Genomic DNA, 24,209 nt, shown 5'->3' on the forward strand with positions numbered 1-24,209 from the left:
ACCCAGAGCTGTGGTAGGCTCAGTTTGATCATCCTCTTCCTCACTGGATGACACTAACTGCTGTAGGTTTGCATTTCCTGGTGTGGCTGTGACGGTAAAGGAGATGAGGTGAAGAATGTCTTTCCTTTAAATGCCCCAACAGCCATGCAGCAAAATGTAACATGCCACTGGGAGATCCATCAGTGATGTTGTTGCACCCTGCTTCTTGCTTCCCCTATTCTGGGTAAAATACGCTGCATTTACTCTATGTTCTTGTACACCTCTATAAGATCACCCCTATCTTCCTGTGCACCAAGGAATAATGTTCTGACTTGCCCAACCTCTCCCTGTAGCTTAGGCCCTCAAGTCCTGAACATCCTCGTAAATCTTTGCACTCTCTCCAGCTAAACAACATTCAACCCATAGCAGGGTAATCTTTCTATTTATTTATCATTGCTCTATATATACTATTTACGTTGAGCTTCATGTGAATTAGGAATTTAATTGCTCCCTTGTGTATAAACTAATCAGAATCTGGATCAAATGAATTGAATGAATAGATCTTTCAACTGGAATTTTGGGCCCCACATCTAAGGAAGGATGTGCTGGCGCTGAAGAGGGTGCAGAGGAGGTTGTGAGAATGATCCCAGGAATGAGTGGGTTAACATGTGATGAGCATTTGATGGCACTAGGCCTGTACTTGGTGGAGTTTAGAAGGAGGGGGGGGGACACCTCATTGAAACTTATTGAATAGTTACTAATAAAGCTTGGATAGAATGGATGTGGAGAGGATGTTTTCACGAGTGAGAGAGTCTAGCACCAGAGGTCATAGCCTCAGAATTAAAGGATGTCCAGGAAGGAAAAGGCTGTGGAGGCATATGGATAATTTTAAGGCAGCGATAGATAGATTCCTGATTAGTATGGGTGTCGGGGGTTAGGGGGAGAAGGCAGGAGAATGGGGTTAAGAGAGAAAGATAGATCAGCAATGATTGAATGGCAGAGTAAACGATGGGCTGAATGGCCTAATTATGCTCCTATCACTTAGGAACATGAATTTGCATCCTTCTGAATACCCAAATTAGGCATTAATGTAATTGCTCTAATTTAAATATTTGTTATGGTTCCAGTTAGACCGTAACAGAAAGTTGTGCGTTGCATCCCCAATCTTACTCAAGAGTGGCATAGCAGTATAGTTGTTCCTCACAGCGCAGGAGACCTGGGTTCGATCCTGACCTCGGGTGCCTTCTTTGCAGAGTTTACATCGTCTCCCTATGACTGGGTTTCCCCCTTCCCACATTCCGAAGATGTATAGATTTGTAGGTAAATTGGGTTTGTAAATTGCTCCAAGTGTATAGGATCCATAGAATCGTTGTGTGGGTGATTGATAGTCGGCGTGGGCTGACGGGCCTGTTTTCCAATTTGCTCTAAACTCCTAAACTTGATACTACAAGGATCAAAAGAATCAGACTGGCATTAAGAGAAGGATTGAACAAATTTAAGTAGCATGTGGTATCTTGAATGGAGCATAAGGATCCTGCTGACAGTTGTGTTATTGTGCTGTGCACTCAGCATGTGCAAGCAGCTGGATTTTACAATGATGCATTGTAAAATTGCAGTGTGGCCTTGCCTTGTTGCTGTGGGTATGCTGGAGCAGGTGGGTTCTGTGGTGCAGTTCTCTATTGTAGCTGCTATTGTTCCTCCTTCTTCCCCCCCACTTCCCCAAAGGGTGAGATAGCAGCTGTGGTCACAGGTGAATGTACAGGGAGCTTATGAATTGCATTTTCAGCTGTTAACTTGTTCCCAGGAGTATGGGGCATGAGCTGCAATCAATGGTGTGCACTATCCCAAATAATTTACTTCCTCTTTTTACTGTAACTTCGCTGTCATTTTATAGTTTTGCCTGATTAATACTTGCACAAAAAGGCAAGATTTTAAAGGGGATTCAGTAAAGATGCAATCTGATTTTGGCTTGAGACAGATGCCTTGGGGCCAAATCTTTGGCATTGTCGAGGCCTTTGATCTTTGCTTGTATTCAAGGCAAGGCTTTTATTAAACTGTAATAACAAGGAACTGCAGGTGCTAGTTTACCAAAGAGCTGGAGTAACTCAGCGGGCCAGGCAGAATCCCTGGAGAACATGGGTCTGATGATTTCCGCCCTGTTCTCCTGAGATGCTACCTGACCCGAGTTACTCTGTCTTTTTGTCTGTCTTTTATTAATTCACCACGGGAATTAATATCCATTAGCAACTCAGCCAAACGTGCCAAAGAAGCTGAGAAAATTTATGATAGACACAAAGCTGGAGTAACTCAGCGGGTCAGGCAGCATCTCTGGAGAAAAGGAATAGGTGACGTTTCAGGTCGAGACCCTTCTTCAGAGTTGTAATTTTCCTTGGAGGCTTCTAAAATGTTTGAGCAAGATGGCTGATGCGTACCTGACAGAGGGCCAATTGTTCAATGGTGCGTTCATTGTCACATGTACCTACATACAGTGATATTCCCTTTTGCATCCAAATCAGTAGAAATCGTGCTATGTGCACAATCAAGCTTGAGTGGAAATATACACTGCAGTGGCGCAGTAGATTTGCTGCCTCACAATGCAGTGAAGAAAGGGAATGGCATGTTGGTCTTTATAACAAGAGGAGTTGAGTATAGGAGCAAAGAGGTCCTTCAGCAGTTGTATAGGGCCCTAGTGAGACCAACCTGGAGTATTGTGTGCAGTTTTGGTCCCCTAATTTGGGGAAGGACATTCTTGCTGTTGAGGGTTTACAAGGTTATTTCCCAGGATGGCGGGACTGTCATATGCTGAGAGAATGGAGCGGCTGGGTTTCTATACTCTGGAGTTTAGAAGGCTAAGAGGGGATCTTATTGAAACATAAGATTAATAAAGATTTGGACACGCTAGAGGCAGGAAACATGTTCCCGATGTTCGGGAGTTTAGGAATAAGGGGTAAGCCATTTAGAATGGATACGAGGAAACACTTTTTCTCACAGTTGTGAGTTTGGAATTCTCTGCCTCAGACGGTGGTGGCGGTTCTCTGGATACTTTCAAGAGAGCTAGAAAGGGCTCTTAAAGATAGCGGAGTCAGGGGATATGGGGAGAAGGCAGGAACGGGGTACTGATTATAATAATAATAATAATTTTATTTATAGAGCACTTTAAAAACAGTCATAGTTGCAACAAAGTGCTGTACATCACTAATCATTGACAAAAATGTTAATACACACCAATAATAACAATTAAAAGATGGAGTAAGTAAAGATATTCAAAATAAAGAAATATTAAAAACACTAAAAACAGGAGCAAAGTCTCATGCATGGTCAAAAGCCAGGGAGTATAAATGAATGGGGATGATCAGCCATGATCACATTGAATGGCCTTCTCCTGCACCTATTGTCTATTGTGCCAGTGACACAGATTTAATCCTGATTGAGGGTGCTGTACACTCCAAAGACGTTTGTAGGTTAATTGGCTTTGGTATTGTAAATTGTCCCTAGAGTGAGGATGGTCATAAGTAATAGAGCAGAATTAGGCCATTTGGCCCATCAAGTGCTCTGCCATTTAATCAAGGTTGATATATCTCTCCCTCCTAACCCCATTCTCCTACCTCTCACCATAACCATATGATCAGCCATGATCATATTGAATGGCGGTGCAGGCTCGAAGGGCTGAATGGCCTACTCCTGCATCTATTTTCTATGTTTCTAACCTCTGACACCCAGATGATGCAAGTGAAGGATGATCGCTGGTCGGCTATTTCCGCACTGTATCTCTAAAGTCAAAAGACCATCGAAATGATACACAACAGTCACCATGTTTCCGGTGCCATCTTGTTTGATTCAAGTCTAAAGTTATTAAAAATGTAGGGCCTTACCTTGGCAATAAAGGCCCATTGTGCTTGGGAATACATCTCACTGTAAATACAAAGGGAATGACTGGTCTTTGATGCTTGTTCTACACAGGGCTTTGTATGGATTCACCGAGCCCGATGGATGAAAAGGAAATCGATGAAACGTAAGACACCTATATAATGTTATTGTAACGTGTACTGATAATGAGGCCCTGAGCAAGCTTGAACAACAGAAGAAAGGATACAAACCCACTGACTCCCACAACCATCTAGACTACAGAAAATAGATGCAGGAGAAGGCCATTTGGCCCTTCGAGCCAGCACAGCCATTCATTGTGATCATGGCTGATCGTCTCCAATCAATAACCCGTGCCTGCCTTCTCCCCATATCCTTTGATTCCACTGGCCCCTAGAGCTCTACCTAACTCTCTCTTAAATCTGTCTAGTGATTTGGCCTCCACTGCCCTCTGTGGCAGGTAATTCCACAAATTCACAACTCTCTTGGTGAAAATGTTTTTTTCTCATGTCACTCAGTCTTAAATGACCTCCCCTTTATTCTAAGACTGTGGCCCCTGGTTCTGGCATCGCCCAACATTGGGAAATTGGACAATGGGGAGGGGAGTTAAACTAGTTAGCAACCGGGAGATGCACTAGGCCTTGGCAGACCAAGTGCAAATGTGCAAAACAGTCGCCATGTCTACGGAGCAACACTGTCTTCCGTAACTTCGCAAAATCTCCAACTTTGTGTCCAGAGAAATGTGCTATTTCTGTCTGTCATCTTTGGAGGTAAATGGACTGATGACATTTCAGGTTGGGACCCCAGCATTTTAGATCCACCAGGACCTGCAGATTCTCTGCTAGTAGTGGGCTTAAGGCGATAAAATGGTGGAGCAGAGACCTGTGTTCTGGAGCCTGATATGATTTGATCACAGCATAGGTTCTCTGTGATTTGGGATATTCTGGTGACCTGATTAGCACTGTCATTTTCGGGGAGGTAAGGGTTGCTATGGACAAAGATCTAGCATACTTTGTCATGGAAGCTGCCAATAACAGTTTGGTCTTTTTAATTGTCTTTTGGATCAGTTGATAACAGCTGCGGTGCAGCAAGGATGTCTTAAAATCTAGTCTGTGTTCTTGGATAACAGCTGTGCCACATATCTCTCTTAGATGTCTATGGATTTGAAGCTTTTATTGCGGAGTTTCTTTTTACCAGCCAGATACTTTGCTGTAGAAAGAAGCCAATTGTTAGCTAAAGCTCACTTGAAAGAAGCCAATAAATCTTGGCGGAGGCTCATAAACCTGTCATGTGGGGTTCGGACTGGACTTTGTCCAGTCCAAAAGAGATCATTGCTCGCAGCGACCTTTGCTTAGAGAAGCTTTGTGTTCAGTTATGCATGAACTGCTGGACGTTAACAGAATGACCTGTTGGATTCGACTTGTAATTGCCTTCTGTTCTGACTTTACTGTCCAGCCTTTAAATCCTCGTGCCTTGGAATAATGTTGTGACCCTCTGCAGATGCATGGCACACTGCTGCTTTGTTTCCCACCTGAAGTCATGCTCAACGCTGACTTGGAAATGCACAATTGTTCCTTCAGATCTGGGTTTAAATTCTGTAATGCTCCCCAGAAGCACTGCGTGTCTTCATTGGCAAGATTGCAGCTGTTCAAAGTGGCAACGCACTACCACCTCCTCAGGGAACATGAACTCTAATACTGGACTATACTGAAAAATAAGGACTCTAAATACTGGCTCAGCTAGCAGCGCTCAATTCCAAAAATGACTGCTTTATTTAAAAAAAAATCATTGTTTTCTCTTAATTCTTAGTAATCTGCGGTAGCTGCAATTGCTGCTTGTGTGGAACCTAACATTGAGTGGCAACGGCAATCTTATGCTATTTGGGTTTTTGTAGCTCCTAACTTAAATTGCCTGAGCAAGTGTTCCATTTTCTGCCGCTCAAATCTCTTCATCCTCCCTTAGCCGTTTGCTTGAACTCGAGGTATAGCTGTTCCTTTTGTTCAGGAACCTCCCATCGCTCCAGCTATTCTGCTGCTTTTTAGGCTTATTCTCCATTTAATTATATCCCTTTGTTGTGGCCTTTGTGAATTTGGTTTCTTACTGCAATGGAATCGACATGGATGTGTTGCATTAACACTACTGTGAAATACGTTTATTTGTGAACTTTACATTTCAATTGCTATATAATATAACTTTTTTTTTTTTTTAAAGCATCCTTTAAACCTCAAGCCAGCATGTTTGCAGTAACACGGGGGCTTTATGTACAGTTCCCTGCCTGAAAACCAGGCATAACATGTTTGGAATTTGCACCCACTGAACCTTTTGCAAAATGCCAGAATCCTTCAAGACTAGTATCTTCAATGTTAATGGAGTAAAGTTCTAAGACCTCCAGTTAATTGTGGGTGGGCGCTATTCCATCTGCGAATTCACCGGGTAGCATGTGTTGAGGAAAGAGCCTGCCCTTTCTGCTTGACCAGCTCCGTTCTGTGTTTGCTTTGTTATGCCACGCTTGTGTCTTCCTGATTGTGGCAATGATTAAATGGCAACAGCTGTGGGAGTCTCCGGATTGCATACGTTGGCTGGGACTATTCTCAGTGACAAAGAGCTGCATTTGCATACAGGTGGTGTGCAGGGAATCGGCAGTCTATCACTATGGAGATGGTAATGGCAATTTTGAACCCTTTCTGAGCTTGGAGTCCTATGTATTACTTTTTGCACAGACTGCCCGTGCTTTTGGCAGCGCTTTAGGGCTCGCATGCTGTTTGTGGGGCAGATGTGATATCGCCAAACAATTGTGCTCGAGATACAGCATTGAATGTCCATTCTGCACCCAGCCAGCATAGTATTTTACCCAGCAACAGTAACATGGGCTGTTAAAGATGACCAATCTTTATCTCTGGAAGTGTGATCCTAAAATGGTATACCTTCCCAATTATCTGCAAGGATATCTGTAATTTGAGTAGTTGAGCCACAGATCTCATTGCCTTTAGCTCTTCCTGGAGTTTTCAAACACTGGCTTCAATTTGGTTATTTGTGCTGGGATTAGTGATGCCTGCCATTCTGTCGTCTGCACTTCTGACTGAAAAATACCTGCTTTTCCAATTTATTTTTCTTTCAATCTCTTTTGTGTTAGCCGTTTAACTTTGATTTCTTGTCCTATTACAGGTTTGAAAAAGCAGTATTGGAATCTGGAAAAGTACTCAAGTAAGTCTATCCCTGCCGGTTGACGTAGCAGGTTTTAATTTGCATGCACCTGTCCAGTTAATGCATCTTTAAACGCCTTGAAGAAGGGTCCCGACCTGAAATGTCACCCATTGACGTTCTCCAGATAAACTGCTTGACCTGCTGAATTACTCCAGCACTGTCATTTTACTGTAAAGCAGCTTCTGCAGTTTTTTTTCGTGTCCACTTTAAATAACGCCTACTCTCTGGTGACATGATCTTTCTTGTTCTGCTCGATTATTTTAATAACCGTTTTGAATTCTGGCGTTTATCTAGAAAAGCTGATAACTTAGCACACAGTTGAGCAGGAGTTCTGTGATAATATTTAATTTATTTTCTCCTTGTCTCCTATTTCACCCTTTTTCCTATTTGGGCATTAAACTTTGAGCAGAAAGTTCAAACCACCTCTATCCATTCACTGCCCTTTAAAAAAATATATAATATAAAAGTTACCCGTTGGATTCCTATTAATCTTTCCCCCCCTCACCTAAACCTATGTTTCATGTGTTCCCCTACTCTGGGCGAGAGACTCTGTTTGTCCGATCTATTCCTCATATGATTTTGTACCTTGAGTCTTTTGAGCATGTATTCAAGAGTGGAACATCACTAATCTTATGGTGATACACAGAACCCAAGTGACTCTTGCCCATTCTGCTTTTTGAGCAATAACAGATCTTCATTTCCTGTTTTTCAGCAGGGGCCCCATAAGACGGATGAACTCCCTTCCGGTGAGTCACCTTTGTGGTTTTAGTACCGTTGTGCAGGCTTAGGTTTCCTGATATATTAAGGGATTGATATCTTTCTGAGCTGCATAATATTAGCATTGAGGAGACTCCCATTATATATGGTGCTTGCACTCCATCTTGGTGTGAACACAGGTGACACATTCATGTGCTGGTTATGCTGTAGACTAGCGGGTCAATCAACCAATTTTCAGTGGTAGTGCCTGGGACATGCTGCCAGGGGGGTTAGTGTAAGCAGGTAAAATAATGGCATTTATGAGGCTTTTAGATAGGCACATGGGTATGCAGGGAATAGAGATGTGGTTCACATGCAGGCAGAGGAGTTTAGCTTAACGGCGTCATGTTTGGCACACACCTTGTGGGTCGAAAAGTCTGTTCCTGTGCTATACTATGTGCTAGTTAGTTTATCGTCGTAATTGTGAGGGAGGTTAATGCCCAGATGAATTTCGAGCAGTAATTCACTGACCCCAACGCCATGTGTTTTATGGCACCATGTTATGGGAAAGATGTTGTCAAGACAGAAACGGTGCAGAGAAGGTTTACGAGGATGTTGTCAGAAATTGAGGGCCTGAGCTACAGGAGTGGGTGAACAGGCAAGGATTCTATCCCTTAGAGTGGAGAAGAATGAGGGATGGTCTTATAGAGGTATACAAAATCATGAGGGGAATAGATCTGGTAGATGCACAGTCTCTTGCCCAGAGTTGGGGAATTGAGAACCGGAGTTCATGGGTTTAAGGTGAGGGGGGAAAGATTTAATAGGAACCCGAGTGGTAACTTTTTTTACCCAAAGGTTGTGGGTATATGCAACGAGTTCCTGGAGGAGGTAGTTGAGGCAGGTATCGCAGCGTTTAAGAAAAATTTAGACAGGTACATATGACAGGTTTAGATGGGTCTGGTCCAAATGCAGGTGGGATTAGTGTAGAAGGTTGACGTAGGCAAGTTGAGCCGAAGGGCCTGATTCCACACTGTATGACTAATATTTCTGATGCTTGGTATATATTTGTGGAGTCGTTAACTTTGCTGCAAGTAATGCCTTTTCTGCATGCAGCTTTATCCAGGGTGTGACAAAGGTTCCTGGGTTTGTTAGATTTTAGACTAATTGTGTTGCATTGGCTGAGAGCAATAAGTCTTGAGCTCCCTGATTCCTCAACACTGCATTGTTGAGTGGAAAAAGAAGTTGCCCTGAGTCAGTCAATCATCTAGCTGCTAAGAATGCTGCAGATTTGGTGAGTCAGTTTTGAAAGGAAGCTGATGTGGTAGGCTGCACACGAGTTTTCTGAACAAGTTGTACTTGATTGCTGAGTCTTGTAGAACTCTTCACTCAGTGTGTTGACCTAGCCATGGGGAATGAGTTAAGAGACCAGAGGGGCAACATTTTCAGAGGGTGGTATGTTTCATTGACGCGAGTTGCCAGAGGAAGTGGTTGAGGCAGCTACTATAATAGTTGAAAGATACTTGGACAGGGCGGCCCAGTGGTAGAGTTGCTGCATTACAGCACCAGAGACCCCAGCTCGATCCCAACTATGAGTGTTGTCGGCATGGAGTTTGTACATTCTTCCTGTGGTCATGTGGGTTTTCTACAGGTGCTCCGTTTTCTCCCACACTCCAAAGACGTACGGGTTTGGGGGTTAATTGGCTGGTAAAATTACAAATTATCTTTAGTGTGTCGGATAGTGCTAGTATGCAGGGTGATCGTTAGTCGGCGCGGACTCGGTGGGCCTAAGGCCTGTTTCTACACTATTTCGTCTAAAGATAAAAGTATTGTAAATGTTGATTAAATGCAAGAAAATGGAACGCGCATAGATGGGGCATGGTGGTCGTCATTGGGCTAATGGGCCTGATTCTGGGCTGCATGACAGTTTTGGATGTAGTGTACTGAGATCAGTGCAAATACTTCACAATTGGTACCACTTTGAGCTGGCTCTTTGAAGCTAGACTTGTGTGGTCTTTGTGCATCAATTCCTCAGCTGTATAGAATCAGAACAATGACTTGCCACTGAGCCGTCTGGTTTTTATCTTACAGATCAGTCTTCTGGGATCAAGTCCCGCACTAAGGTCCAGCCATTGTCGCTCTCCAGATTCTGAAGTGTTTTTCCAAGAAGATGGCAGTCTCCGCTCGAGTAAAGGAAACAAAGAAAATGTAAGTGCATCTGTACATCAAAGAAATCTGGGCTCGGTTTGGGGGGCAAATCAATTGAGATGTGTCTTTAGTTTGCTGCTAAATACTGGACCATTTGGGACTTGCAAATTAAGCCATCATATCTTCACCATTCCTGCAAACCATTTTGGTAACTACTTTTGATTTTAACCAACTGGCTAACATATTAGCCTTAATGTTGAGTTGGGTTAATTGACTTTGGTAAAATTGTAAATTGTCTCTAGGGTATAAGATAGTGCTAGTGTATGGGGATTCCTGCTTGGTGGACTGAATGGCCTGTTTCTGCAATATTAAGTTGAAAGCCATTCAATCATGGCTTCCTGTGGTGTTGGTTTCCCTTCTCTCCGGGTTGCTTCCACATCCCCCAAATGTGTGGGTTTGTAGGTTAATTGACTACTGTAAACTGCCCCCATTGTGCAGATGTGTGCTACAATCTGGTAATGCTGGAGAATAAAATGGGGCTAATGTAAATGGGCTCTTGATGGTCAGTTCAGAATTGGTGAGTTGAAGGCCCTGATTAATGCTGTGACTCCAAATCCGAATGTTAATTTCCATTGAAATCTGCCCTTTTCTGAGTTTATTTCCACCTTGGAGTGATCAATATATTTTTTGCGGTTCTAAATCCTGATGTTTCCCAGATGTTGCTCTCTTGAAACTTGTTCCTCAGCTCCAGGTCTGGTAAAGCTATCATCACTCGATCAGAAAAGTGCTGATCGAGAACATATTTTGAGCAAACTTCAGAAACTCCTCTGGTGCAAATCTCTGCAAATTTGTTCGTTCTTTCCTATACAATGGCACCAGCAATGCAGCCACGTACTTCATATTCCTTTACTCAAAATGGATGTGGCCTGGCCTTGACATCCTGTTTCCAGGTGTAATAGTCTCCTAGTCACTTGCATTTGTTTTGATCACATGACTTCACAGGTTATTAAATGTGTGTATATATACACCCATATAATCCATCTATTGTGGGATGACGTAGAGCTAATGTACAGGTGCTTGATGGTCAGACTGGACTCGGTGGGCCGAATGGGCCGGTTTCCATCTCTAAATCGTATGTATCTTTTTATAGCCATTGGTCTCGGTACACAGTGGGCTGGCGCAGCAGTAGAGTAGCTGCCTTGCAGTGCCAGACACCCAGGTCTGATCCAGACTATGGGTGCTGTCTGTATGGAAGATGACACAAAATGCTGGAGTAACCCGGAGGGTCAGACGGCATCTCTGGAGAAAACGAATAGGTGACATTTCAAGGAGGAACCCTTCTTCAGGCTGTCTGTACAGAGTTTGTACGTTCCCAACGTGGGTTTTCTTTGAGTGCTCCAGTTTCCTTCCACATGTAAGGCGGCACGGCCTTACAGCAGCGGAGACCTGGGTTCGATGCTGACTATGGGTGCACAGAGCTTGTACGTTCTCCCCGTGACCTGCTTGGGGCTTCTCTGAGATTTTGGGTTTCCTCCCACACTCCCAAGACGTACACGTTTGTAGGTTAATTGGCTTGGTATGAATGTAAAATTGTCCCTAGAGTGTGTTGGGCAGTGTTAATGTGCGAGGATCGCAGGTCGGTGTGGACTCGGTGTGTTGAAGGGCCTATATCCACGCTGTATCTAAACTAAATCCCAAAGACGTGCAGGTCTGTAGGTTAATTGGTTTCTGTAAATTGTTGCTAGTGTGTAAGAGTGGAACTAATGTACAGGTGACTGTTGGCTGGTGCAGTCTCGATAGGCCTAAGGGCTTTTTTCGATGCTGTATCTCTAAACTAAACGCATAGAGTTGTTGCACTTCATTTGCTGTGGTCATTTACCCATTCTATCATCATTCCACCCTCCCATCCCTTACATTCTACGGAGTGACCATCTCGAGCAGATAAACAGCAATGACCTGTTGCTCAAACTTCAAAGCCCGACTACAGACTGAGTCTCGTTTGTTTGCTTTTCGCCTCTTTGCAGGAAATATTTGAATTCAAAAAGCCAGGTCGGCCAGTTTCTAGAAACCGGCTCTTTGGTGGAAGCAGACAAGATCAGCGACCCAGTTCTGCACCTGCATTGATGGCAAGTAATTTAGTGCCCTGTGAATTTAAGACTGTTAAAAAATAAAAGACCCTGGTATGTTTTGCATTGAGCTTCTCCCCAGCATGCACATGTAAGTATCGCATTTAGTTGCTCCAGTGGCTATTTGTTGTATTTGCTCTAATCTAGAGACTTTGCGCATATGTCCCTCTGAGCTAGCTTTGTCACCTTTCAAAATACTTGACAGCCCTTGAGCGCATCTCTTATTCCCCAAATATTTCGATAAAAATTGTAAATTGTCCCTAGCGTGTAGGAAAGGTTTAGTGATCATAGGTCAGTGTGAACTTGGTGGGCCGTAGGCACTGCCATTCACTATGATCATGGCTGATCATCCACAATCAGTACCCCATTCCTGCCTTCTCCCCATATCACTTGACTGGTATCTTTAAGAACTCTCTTGAGAGCATCCAGTGAATTGGCATTCACTGCCTTCTGAGGCAGAGAATTCCCCAGATTCACAACTCTGGGTGAAAATGTTTTCCTCGTCTCCATTCTAAATGACCTGCCCCTATACTTAAACTGTGGCCGCAGACCTAAAATGCACAGGTGCTACCTGCCGGGTTGAATGCTTCAAACATTTTCCCGGGCACATCTTATCTCTCCTTTCGACATTATGAAACTATTGGTCTGCTCCACTGCTTGTCAACCATTTCAGCTTGTAACACTTTCTCAGTCATCTCCTGCAGGTGCAATGCCTCACCTCTTCCCTCCCCACCATCCATCCAGGCAGGCAAAAAATCCCTCTTTCAGGTGAAGCTGTGTTTCACTTGCACTTCCAATATAGTACACTGCATTTGGTGTTGACACCATGGTCTCTGCATTGTAGGGACCAAACACCTACTAGAGTACATTGCAGAGATGACCCTAGTTTCCTGTTTTCTGCTGCTTTGATTCTCCTGGCCTTTTGCAATTTTGGAAGCCCAACCATGATTTGAGGCATAGCACCTCAATTATGAGAACATTGCAACCTTAGTTTATAACCAAACTAAATAGTTGTACTCTGCTGTTTATGGTGACTTGCTCTCTGCTTGCCTTGCAACTGGCTAATATTTGCACATTGCTTCTCTTCCTGTGAGCATAGCCAGATGTGAGCTTTTAATACAATGGCTTCACAGCTTCCATTCCTTTGTTCTCCGTTTCCAACTATTCACAATAACTGCAGATGCTGGAATCTTGAGTAAAATGCACAGTGCTGGAGTAACTCAGCTGGTCAGGCAGCATCTCTGGAGAGCATGGCCTGGCGATGTTTCAGGTTGGGGACCTTTCTTCAGTCTGAGTCTGAAGAAGGGTCCCGACCCAAAACTTCACCAAACCATGTTCTCCAAAAATGCTGCCTGACCTGCAGAGTTACTCCGTCAGCATTTTACCATATGTTTCATTTCTTGGATGCTGCCTGAGTGTTTTTATCGTATTGTTTTTGTTTCAGATATCATCAATGTATATGCATTTTGTTATTTGTTTCCAGCAAGCAAGGAAGTTCAACTTTTCTTCCTACTTTCCTATTGACTGACTTAGTGCAAGTTGTGAGTTTATATAGTGCCATCATTGGGAGAGGAATATATGAGTCATGGAGAGGTTTAGATATTAGGAAATCTAGTCACTAGTTTTGATTTTGAATATGAGTTGATGATTAATTTGGGGGAAGTTTTGTCCTAGTTTCTAACTTGGTGAGTGATTCGAGTAGCCGTTTGTATTGGGGAACCTGTTCATAGGCATAATTGATAAAATGTTCTCACCTTTCCTAGCCAATCAAAATCATTTTTTTCTAAGTGTTACCAATGTCTCATAACTTTTTGTTCATTACCCTAAATTTATAGGAAAAAAGAAGAATTGAGTTCTGTATTTCAAATCTCTTTTCAGAATTGTTTATCTCATTCTCGTTCCATCTCCTCTGGTTCCAACTTCCTGTTCTACTTGGAGAAGATGGGTTGGTGACGTTTTGGATCGGGGGACTTCCTGATCTGAAATGCCTGCACCTGAAATGTCACCTATCCATGTTCTCTAGGAATGCTGAGTTAAGCTGGCATGTCTGTTTTTTTGTAAACCTGCATGTGCAGTTCCTAGTTTCTCCAGCTACTGTAGTGACTCAATTATATTTGATTGACTCTGCGCTGAAGTGACTCAGTAGCTCAGGCAGTATTCCTGGAGACAATGGATAGGTGATGTTTATCACATCAATATCGCCAATCCATGTTCTCCAAGTAGAACAGGAACATACAGAACAACTCTATTCTTTACTTTTCCTTCAAATTTATAGAGTAGTGGGCAACGTTTGTAACACTTAGAAAATAATTGATTGATCCATGTATCCATGATGCTGCCTGACCAGCTGAGTTACTCCAGTATTTTGTCTTTCCTTGATAAACCAGCATCTGCAGTTCCTTGTTTCTATTAGTTGAGTGACTTGTGTTCATCTTCCCTCTTGTGAAGAGGTTGATTAAAAAAAAACCCCAATGTTTGTCACATTTGATTCAATGATACTTTGTCTCATATACCCAGATGCAATGAAATTCTTTGTTTTTGTATACAATCTGGTAAAATCATATAGCAGACTTCGCCTGGGCAGTACACAGTCACCTGTTACTGCTGAAAGTATCTTGTTCACCGTAAATGGAACTGTTCTATGTTGCGGATTTTGATCATCAGCTGGAGCTATGTGATTAAGACTCTTCTTTTTTTTCCTGTAGCTCATGTCTAATGTGAGCAGTGACTCTGATATTGGCAGCCCAATCTCTCTGCGCCGATCCTCGCTGACCTCTTCTGGTGATGAAGAAGATGATGGATTTTTGGAGCTGCTTGATGAAGATGTTGAGGTAAATCGCTCAGTTGTTTTTAAGCCACTGATTTTGCTGAATTGTTCTAAGATGGGACCTCTGGTGATAACAGCCCATTTATCCAAACTAGACTTAATAGGAACCCGTTGGTAATATTTTTTTTACAAAGGGTGGTGGGTGTATGGAACTAGTTGCCAGAGAAGGTAGTTGTGGCAGGGACTATTGCAACATTTAAGAAACATTTAAACAGGTACACGGATAGGACAGGTTTAGAGGGATATGGACCAAATGCAGGCAGGTGGGATTAGTATAGATAAGGTCAGTGTGGGCAAGATGGACTAAAGGGCCCGTTTCCACACTTTGACTATATCTAACTAGTCTTTTCAGTTGAATGAAGTTCCATGCAAGGTTTGTCCTTGAGCATGCCAGTGAATGCCAATCTAGTGCCATATTGCACAATGGATGCAGTCTTTTACCTCGTATAGGAGAATCAAGAACCGGGGGTTTCTTTTTCCACTCGGAGGGTGTGCATGGAATGAGCTGCCAGAGGAGGTAGTGCAGGCAGGTACAGTATTTAAGACACTTGGACAGGTGCACGCATAGGGAAGATTTAGAGGGGTATGGGCTGTACATGGACAAATTAGTGTAGCTTAGATGTGGAATGGGTGAGTTGGCTGAAGGGTCTGTTTTCATGCTGTATAACTCTGAGGTACCAATCTTCTGGTACCCTTGGTTCCAAAGCTCTTCTGGAGTATCTGGTTTTGCCGGACCAATAGAATTTGCCGTTTATGGCTAGGGTTCCAGAGCCCTGACCGCAGGTGGCAAATTCGACTAGCCGATCGGTGTGGAAATCCTAATGAAGTCAAGATTGGTTGCCTCAACCAGCCTGGGCACCACATTTTGAGGGGGTACTTCCGTGAGGGGATTTTGTCCAAATTAAATGGGGGGGTGGGGGGGGGAAAGGAGGGGGAGAGAGTATTCTTAATGAGTATTAAATTTTGCAACTGACTGGTTCTGCTGCCTGCCATATTTGCTCATGTGCATTACTGGTGAATTATGAGACTGGTGTTTGTCGTCAGCTCATGACCTTTCAGCCTGTAAATGTACGCAGTTCTGTACTTGATCTGTTTTTGAAGCATGACCTTGTCCCTTTTCTCTTGGCAGAATGAAACCGATGTACCTTCCGGCATGGCGAGTTTGCTGAACGCTCCAATCGTGACCAGAGAGGACTTCACACAGGTTGCGAGTCGCGTGAGTTTGCAGAGCTTGTAACTCAAATGTTGTGAAGCTTCGAAAGATGTGCCTGTAGTTTTGAAGAAATAAAATGCCATTTTTGTTTTAAATACAAGGTCACGCCAAATAGACTGTCCCGTGATATCAACTTCAAGTCTCCTGAGTCGGCCCTTGAAATAAGACCCATCCTGAAGCGACAGGATCGACCCAAAGACGATGAGACGCCCGTGAAGAATAAGCGCAGGAGGAGCCTTGCTGGCACGACTGTGGGGGCTGCAGGTGAAGAGAGAGCGGTAAGGAAACGATAAGTGAGGGACTAGCTTACAGCTGTAATGTGAATGGGCAATTTGAGTGCCTCCAGTCCAGTAGAGGTGTGGTATTTAAAGCTTGTATGCCTTTGTGGCCGGTGCAGTTGTTATGTGAAGAACCAATTTGTGAATTGGTCATTTTGATCTTCATGAGTTCGAGATATAGGACCAGAAGTCTTTGTCATTCAATCTATCTTTCCCTTGACCCCCCCCCCGTACTAATTAAGAATCTTGTCAATCTGCACCGTATAAATACCAAATGACATGGCATCCACAACAATCTGTGGCAATGAATTCCACAAATTCACCATCCTCTGACTAAGGAAGCGTAGTCAGATTTTGTCAATTTTGCTGTAGGGTGGCATGACTTCTGATTCCAGCGAGCAATTTTGGTGTACGGGTGGCATAGTGGCGCAGCAGTGCGCTGGCTTACAGCATCATAGACCCTGGGTTCGATCCTGATTGAGTGCTGTCTGCATGGAGCTTGTACGTTCTCCCTGTGACCACGTGGGTTTTCTCCAGGTGCTCCAGTTTCCTCCCACATTCCAAAGTAGCACATGTTTGTGATTTAATTGGCTTCTGAAAAATTTTCATTCCTGTCAATGCCTACACCATGGAGGCAATTCACAGCAACTAGCTAACCTACCAACCTGCACTACTTTCAGTTATGGGTGAAAACCAGAGTGCCCAGAGGAAGCCCCGGCATTCATGGGGGAACGTGTACACTCCGCACAGACAGGACTGCAAATTGGGATTGAGCTCGCATTGCTGGAGTGGATGCAGTAGCTCTGCTAGCTGTGCCACACAGCTATAATAATAATAATACATTTTATTTATGGGCGCCTTTCAAGAGCCTCAAGGATACCTTACAAAAATTTAGCAGGTAGAGGAAAAATTTAGCATGGTAGAGGAAAAACATGTAAGGGGAATGAAATAAATAGTAGAGACATGACTAGTACACAAAGTAAAGACAATACAATTCAAAACACAATATGAGGCAATTAATGCACAGATGAAAAGGGAGGGGGACGTGGGGCTAAGGATAGGCAGAGGTGAAGAGATGGGTCTTGAGGCGGGACTGGAAGATGGTGAGGGACACGGAATTGCGGATCAGTTGGGGGAGGGAGTTCCAGAGCCTGGGAGCTACCCTGGAGAAGGCTCTGTCCCCAAAACTGCGGAGATTGGACTTGTGGATGGAGAGGAGACCGGCTGATGTGGATCTGAGGGACTGTGAGGGTTGGTAGGGGGAGAGGAGGTCAGTGAGATATGGGAGGGTCAGATGGTGGAGGGCTTTGTAGGTGAGGATCAGGATTTTGTAGGTGATCCTACAATTGACTAAATACAGCTGCCCCCACCTGAAGGATGTTGTGTGGATCATGGTATGCCCAGCCTATCTCTAGATCTACACCTGCACCTAGAGTGATGAGAATTCTCTGTGTTTGCATGCAGAATCTGTCCTCTTCCTCCTTCCTGCTTTTACTCGTGAGTCGGTGACCATTTTCTCATTGCTATTACAGGGTTAAACCTCGTTCATTGTTTAAGTGTGAAATGTTAAATGTAAGGGTATATCGGAGAAAAGTACATTTGTCTGTTTAAAGCTCAAATAGTTTTGTGATTTGGTTAGCTTGATAAGGTAAAGGACACAAAGTGCTGGTGTAACTCTGGGTCAGGCAGCATCTCCAAACATCAGGCACAGCCCTGAAATGTCATAAGTTAACGTCATAGGAGCAGAATTATCCTGCAGCATTCTCCTGCCATCTCCCCATGATCTTTGATGCCCTTCCAAATCAAGCATCTGTCAAACTTTGCTTTCAAAATACATAATTTATCCACATTCTTCAGAGATGCTGCCTGACCTGCTAGATTACTCCAGCATTTTGTCCTTTTGTATACTCACATCTGCATTTCCTTATTTCTACATCTTGATGTAATGGTAACCTGGGCATGCTGTCAATTTCCTAAGTTGACACTCTTATCTTTTCTAGAATCAGCGCACTCTATTGCGATCCAAGTCTTTCTGCGACACCAAAATTGAAAAAGTACTTGCGATTGATGACGGCAGACGCATGATTGGAGACTTCTCAAAGGTATCAAACTAGTAATTTATTTTCCTGTGTCCTGGTGTTTGAGTGCCGTAGGTAATGCCTGTGGTGCCAGTTGAATTGGGTGGCCATCCCTGACCGTTGTTACCGACCATGCCCAACGTACTTGCCTTGACTAAGCAGACATAAGGCTTTCCTCCGCTTCAGAGTATACTCTGAACTGATTTGATTTAGTCAATTTAGAGATACAGCGTGGACACTGGCCCTTCGGCCCACCCAGTCCGCGCCGACCAGCTCAGGTCCCCCCCCCCCCCCACACTCCAAGGACGTACAGGTTTGGAGCTAAATTGGCCTCTGTAAAATTGTAAATTATCTCTAGTGTGTAGGATAGTATTGGTGTATGAGGTGATCTCTGGCCAGCACAGAGCTGCCAACTAGTACGGATTTTCCGTATTTTGTACGGAAATGCGATTAGAATACGGATGGATGATTTTGTGGTGTTAAATACGGAGTTCAGTTCAGCCTGAAGAAGGGTCTCGACCAGAAAAGTCACCCATTTCTTCTCTCCAGAGTCGCTATCTGTCCTGCACCAGGTTTAAACAAAGCGCTGTCAGTTTAACGTGTGGGAATTTAAACGAAGAGCTGTCAGCTGCAGCGCTATGGGTTCTAAAAATAGCGCTACCAGCTGGAGCGCTATGGGCTTTAAACATAGCGCCATGGGCCACAGCGCTATGGGTCACAGACTGTTCATGAAAATTCTCGTATAACAATGAGTCTTTTGAATTCTCTTTCTCAGTGGTAGTTGAGCCTTTGATTATTTTTCAGGCAGTGGTAGAATTCTGGATAAGCCTAGTGGTGAAATGTTACCAGTGGGATTGCAGTTACATTGGGATTGGCCTTGATTTTACAGAATGGTGTGCGCTCAAGGGGGAGAGAGGAAGGGGTGGCGAGGGAGAGGATGGAGAGGGCAGGGAGAGAGCCAGAAGGAGGGAGGAAGGGAATAAGAAGGTGAGGGAGGGTGGGAAGGAAAGGGGGGGAGAGAGAGGGAGGCTTCCAAAATGGCTTCTACATGGTCATCTTGTGCTAAAAGCAGGAAGTAGCCGTTCAAACAGCAGTATACAAAGAGATGGCAATGAATGCACTGTCAAGTAAGGTGCGTAGAAGACATGTCAATTGTTAGCAAAGTTATGCATTCTTGTACTGTTACATGGGTATGACGGCACATTTTTTTTAAAAAACATTTTTTTCAGCAAAATACTGATTTTCAGGTCCTAGTAGACTGAAATACTCTGACAAAACTTGGCAGCTCTGCCAGCTTGGTTGCTGAAGGTCCTGTTTCTGCATTGTATCTCTTAAATCTAAAGAGCTCCCTCGTTCTTCCAAGCTGTTGAGAATACCGTTCCTGCTTTACTAGAATGCTGCTCCATCCCAGGAGCCAGCCTGAATCTTAGTGCTTCTGGTATGACAAATACATACTTTTGAGCAAGGAAGCTAGAACTGTAGTCCACACTCTAGGTGTGGTCTCACCAAGGCCAATACAATTGCAGCAAGACAACTTCAGCACACAACTCCTCTTGTAAAAAAGGTCAACATTTACCATCCTAATTTGTTTCACCCGCAAAGTCCCTTTGGTGACGTATAGATGAATTCAGTTCCTGGAAACATCAATAGTTCTGAATCTTTCCCTTATAGTTTTGTTCACCAGAGTACGACTTCACGAATTAGTCTTATCTATATGTGGCTAGGTCCCCCCTTTAAAGTTAGTCATCTGTGGTTAACAAGTCATTCTGTTGCATTGAACCAATGTGTATGCATGATTAGATTTGCTGTTGCTACGTTAAATGTCAGTGAGCTTGTTGTGCAGCACTTGGCATTTTGGACTGCCCTAAATGGTATGTTTTCTCATGCATTGCAAACCACCAAATTTACCATTGCAAAATCAATCTGCTCAGTACTTCAAGCAGCATCTGTGAAGGAGGGAGGGGAGACAAATGCTCAACATTTTGGATTGAAACACGAAACATTGAACTTGGCTCGGACAAAACTCTGAACTTTAATAGCCCATTATCTGTTTTTTTTGCACATTGCACTGATAGTTTATTTATTCATGTATGTATATATTTATATAATGGTATATGGACACACTGATCTCTTCTGTAGTCATGCCTACTATGTTCTGTTGTGCTGAAGCAAAGCAAGAATTTCATTGTCCTATCAGGGACACATGACAATAAACTCTTGAATCTTGTATCAGGACTATTGCTGTTGCTCAAATTTGCTTAAGCCTGCTGTGAATGAGGCAGTGGCATACAGTGTACATTACTGGCTGGTGAAAGAACGTGAACGAAGGAAGTATTTCCTCACGCTTCAATGGTGCTACGTAAATGTGGTGTGATATTGCATTAGTTACGGATTGGTAGACGTCCTTGAGTAGCTTGGCCAAGTACACTAGTTGATCTGCCGACTAAAATGATCAATGGTTCAAAGGTGTTTTATTGTCACGTGTGTTCTGCACAGTGCAATTTTTGCATCAAACACACATGCATGAGTTGCCATATTTTGGTGCCATTTACAAAAAGTCCCAAGTCCACACGCTCTCTGTGCTGGAGCGGCTCCTGAACCAGGTGAGCCCCATGCCGCTGCAGGGCCTCCTCCATCTGGCCATCACGTCTCCTGGGCGGGTTCCCGACTCTACGAGACCCTTGGGTCCTTTGATTAAAATGTACCAGGATCATTTTGAATGGATGAAATGCACAAGATGCTGTAATAACTTGGTGGGTCTGGCAGTATCTCTGGAGAATGCACAGAGTGTTTAGAGTCAGCACCTTTCCTACTGATTGTGGGCTGGGGGCGGGGAGAAAGCTAGAAGAAAAGTGGGACAGGACAAAGCCTGACAGGTGATGGCTGCATATTTTGAGCTCATCCAGAGTTGAGTGTGTTATTGTCGTATGGCACTGAAACAAAACTATGGAATTATTTCTTGCAGCAGCACATTAGTTTTGTAAATATAGTATTCAGTGGATACTATAATGAACAAAAATACAATTAAAAATATACTCAAAATAGTGCAAAACAAATCCATGTCCCTAGAGCAACCCAGGCTGTAGTTCTGAGTTTGGTTGGAGTAATCACAGGCATGTTCAGAATGTTGTATCTGGATTTTAATTTTGGTTTGCTGTCTAGAATCACCAATTGTTCTAATTTCAAAGACCAGTCTAGTTGTGGCATGTGTTCAGCTTTTGTCGGATTGTGTTAATTGACCACGCCGGTTTCAAGTAACCACATAACGGAAATCGTTGGTTCTTGAGTATAAGTGGTATTAAATAAATATTCAGCTATAAGTCTTAAACTCCTCTGTAGCTGGATACCACTGCGCCCAGTTACCTGACAAATCTCACGCCATCCTGTATTGTCAGAATCCTGGACCTTGCTACACAAGGTACTGAGAGCACCTTCACAACTGAAATCTCTGAAGGCAGCATCTTGAAGCTGGACAAGTGTCTTGCCTATGATGCTTGTTTCCTATAGATTTTGAGAAAATTTCCGCAAACATGCTATTTAAACAAAAACATTCTAGACTTTAGAGATACGGCGTGCACCAACCAATTATCCTCCCGTACACTAGCATTATCTTACACACTAGTGCCAATTTACAATTTTACCTAAGCCATTTAACCTCCAAACCAGTACGTCTTTGGATTGTGGGAGGAAACCAGAGCACCCGGTGAAATCCGACGCCTTCACTGGGAGAAGGTACATGCTCCACACAGACAGCACCCGTTATTGGGATCAAACCTGGACCTCAGGCTCTGTAAGGCAGAAGCCACTGTGCCATCTGATTAATGCTTTTTTTGGGGGTATATCTAAACTTGGATGTGATGGATTATGCTATTTTGGATTCGGATAGATGGACAGGCGACAGTTGTTTGGAGGCCCAATGTGTACCCGCAATGGCTGTAATTGTGCATTGTACAGATCTGTTAATATAACGTATCCCTTTACTCTATTTGTGGCTTTTTGTCTTTCCAGCCATACATATTGTCCACAGTTGAAGGACGGCACCAAGAATTGCAATATATAATGCCAGAAATGGTAAGCCCCTTTTAACTTACTCTAAGGAGTTTTCTCTTTCATTGTAACTACCATTTGCTGCTGGTTTAGGAATATGCGTTCCTGAGATTAAACAATGTTTTATTTCAAGTTTAAAGATAAAAGGAATGCAACACTTTCACTGGGAGCCCTCTATTAAAATATTTGGAACTGGTATATGCTGTGATGAAATGTGCTTCAGAACATCCATATGTCTCCTTTTAAGAAGACCTTTTTCCAAGAGCTCCTAGCTCTTGTTCCATCAATGTCTCAGAACCTAGGCAGTCTATGGTGTGACTGTTCGAGTAAAGACAGCAATGTTGATTTGATCAAAGGCCAAAGTGTTGGCTTGCATTATGCTGAATTTGGGTGTGCTTTTTAAATATTTGAATTCATTGCATTAGTGGTGAATGCTGATGCTGAGCGATGAAGGCAATGTAAACGTGGAACATAAAGCAGTAAAACAGGAACAGGCCCTTCAGTCCACTATGTCTATGCTGAATGTGATGCCAAGCCCAACTCTTATCTGCCTGCACCCAAGCCATATCCCTCCATTCCTTGTATATCCATGTGTTGTCCAAAATACTCAAAGACCGCTATCATATCTGCCTCCACCACATGTATTCCAGGCAGTCACCACCTTGTTTAGAAAAAAAAATGACTGCACTCATCTGCTTTTAAACTGCTCCTCTCACCTTAGATCTATGCCCTCTCATCTTTGATATTTCCATCCTGTGAAAAGGTTCTGACTGTCTATCATATTTATGTCTCCAATAAATATGTATACTCGGCCCTCAACCTACGGCGTTCCAGAGAGAACGATCCAAGACGATCCACCCTCTCGCTGTAGCTAAAAATCCCTAATCCAGGCAAAGTTCTGTTCGATCCCTGCAAGCTTTTCAACTGCTTCACCTCCACCATCGGGGATAGTTTCTTCCTAGCTGATATTGGTCTACAGAACCATTCTACCACTAACGAGAGGTCCTGACCTCTCATCTACCACATTGGAGACTCTTGGGCTATCTTTAATCTCACTTTATTGGACTTTATCAATAGACAATAGGTGCAGGAGTAGACCATTTGGCCCTTCGAGCCAGCACCGCCATTCAATGTGATCATGGCTGATCACCCCCAATCAGCACCCCGTTCCTGCCTTCTCCCCATATCCCCTGACTCCGCTATCTTTAAGAGCTCTATCTAACTCTCTCTTGAAAGTATCCAGAGAACCCGCCTCCACCGCCGTCTGAGGCAGAGAATTCCACAGACTCACAATCTCTGAGAAAAAGTGTTTCCTCGTCTCCGTTCTAAATGGCTTACTCCATATTCTTAAACTGTGGCCCCTGGTTCTGGACTCCCCAAACATCGGGAACTTGTTTCCTGCCTCTAGCGTGTCCAAACCCATAATCTTATATGTTTCAATAAGATCTCCTCTCATCCTTCTAAACTCCAGAGTACACAAGCCCAGCCGCTCCATTCTCACAGCATATGACAGTCCCGCCATCCCGGGAATTAACCGTGTAAACCTACGCTGCACTCCATCAATAGCAAGAATGCCTTTCCTCAAATTATGGGTCCAAAACTGCACACAATACTCCAGGTGTGGTCCCACTAGGGCCCTATACAACTGCAGAAGGACCTCTTTGCTCCTATACTCAACTCCTCTTGTTATAAAGGCCAACATGCCATTCGCTTTCTTCACTGCCTGCTGTATCTGCATGCTTACTTTCATAG

General features: G+C 43.6%; 1 protein-coding gene across 3 annotated transcripts in view; it reads left to right on the forward strand.

The window, feature by feature from the left end:
• Positions 1–24,209, forward strand: part of cdc25b (cell division cycle 25B) — a 44,762-nt gene that overhangs the window by 3,877 nt on the left and 16,676 nt on the right. For 2 of the 3 annotated variants that reach the window (XR_004414418.1, XM_033035540.1), the window contains exons 3-12: positions 3,940–3,991; positions 7,009–7,047; positions 7,760–7,793; positions 9,832–9,948; positions 11,913–12,014; positions 14,720–14,845; positions 15,971–16,057; positions 16,156–16,332; positions 18,333–18,434; positions 22,419–22,481. Coding sequence is in view for 2 of the 3 variants with exons in the window: in XM_033035540.1 (XP_032891431.1) it covers positions 3,940–3,991; positions 7,009–7,047; positions 7,760–7,793; positions 9,832–9,948; positions 11,913–12,014; positions 14,720–14,845; positions 15,971–16,057; positions 16,156–16,332; positions 18,333–18,434; positions 22,419–22,481 (899 nt within the window). In the remaining variant the exon portion in view is untranslated. The remainder of the gene's footprint in view (positions 1–3,939; positions 3,992–7,008; positions 7,048–7,759; positions 7,794–9,831; positions 9,949–11,912; positions 12,015–14,719; positions 14,846–15,970; positions 16,058–16,155; positions 16,333–18,332; positions 18,435–22,418; positions 22,482–24,209) is intronic. The other variant, XM_033035549.1, reaches the window with a different exon arrangement.

Source organism: Amblyraja radiata, chromosome 1, assembly GCF_010909765.2.
Source record: "Amblyraja radiata isolate CabotCenter1 chromosome 1, sAmbRad1.1.pri, whole genome shotgun sequence".
Classification (NCBI taxonomy): domain Eukaryota; kingdom Metazoa; phylum Chordata; class Chondrichthyes; order Rajiformes; family Rajidae; genus Amblyraja; species Amblyraja radiata.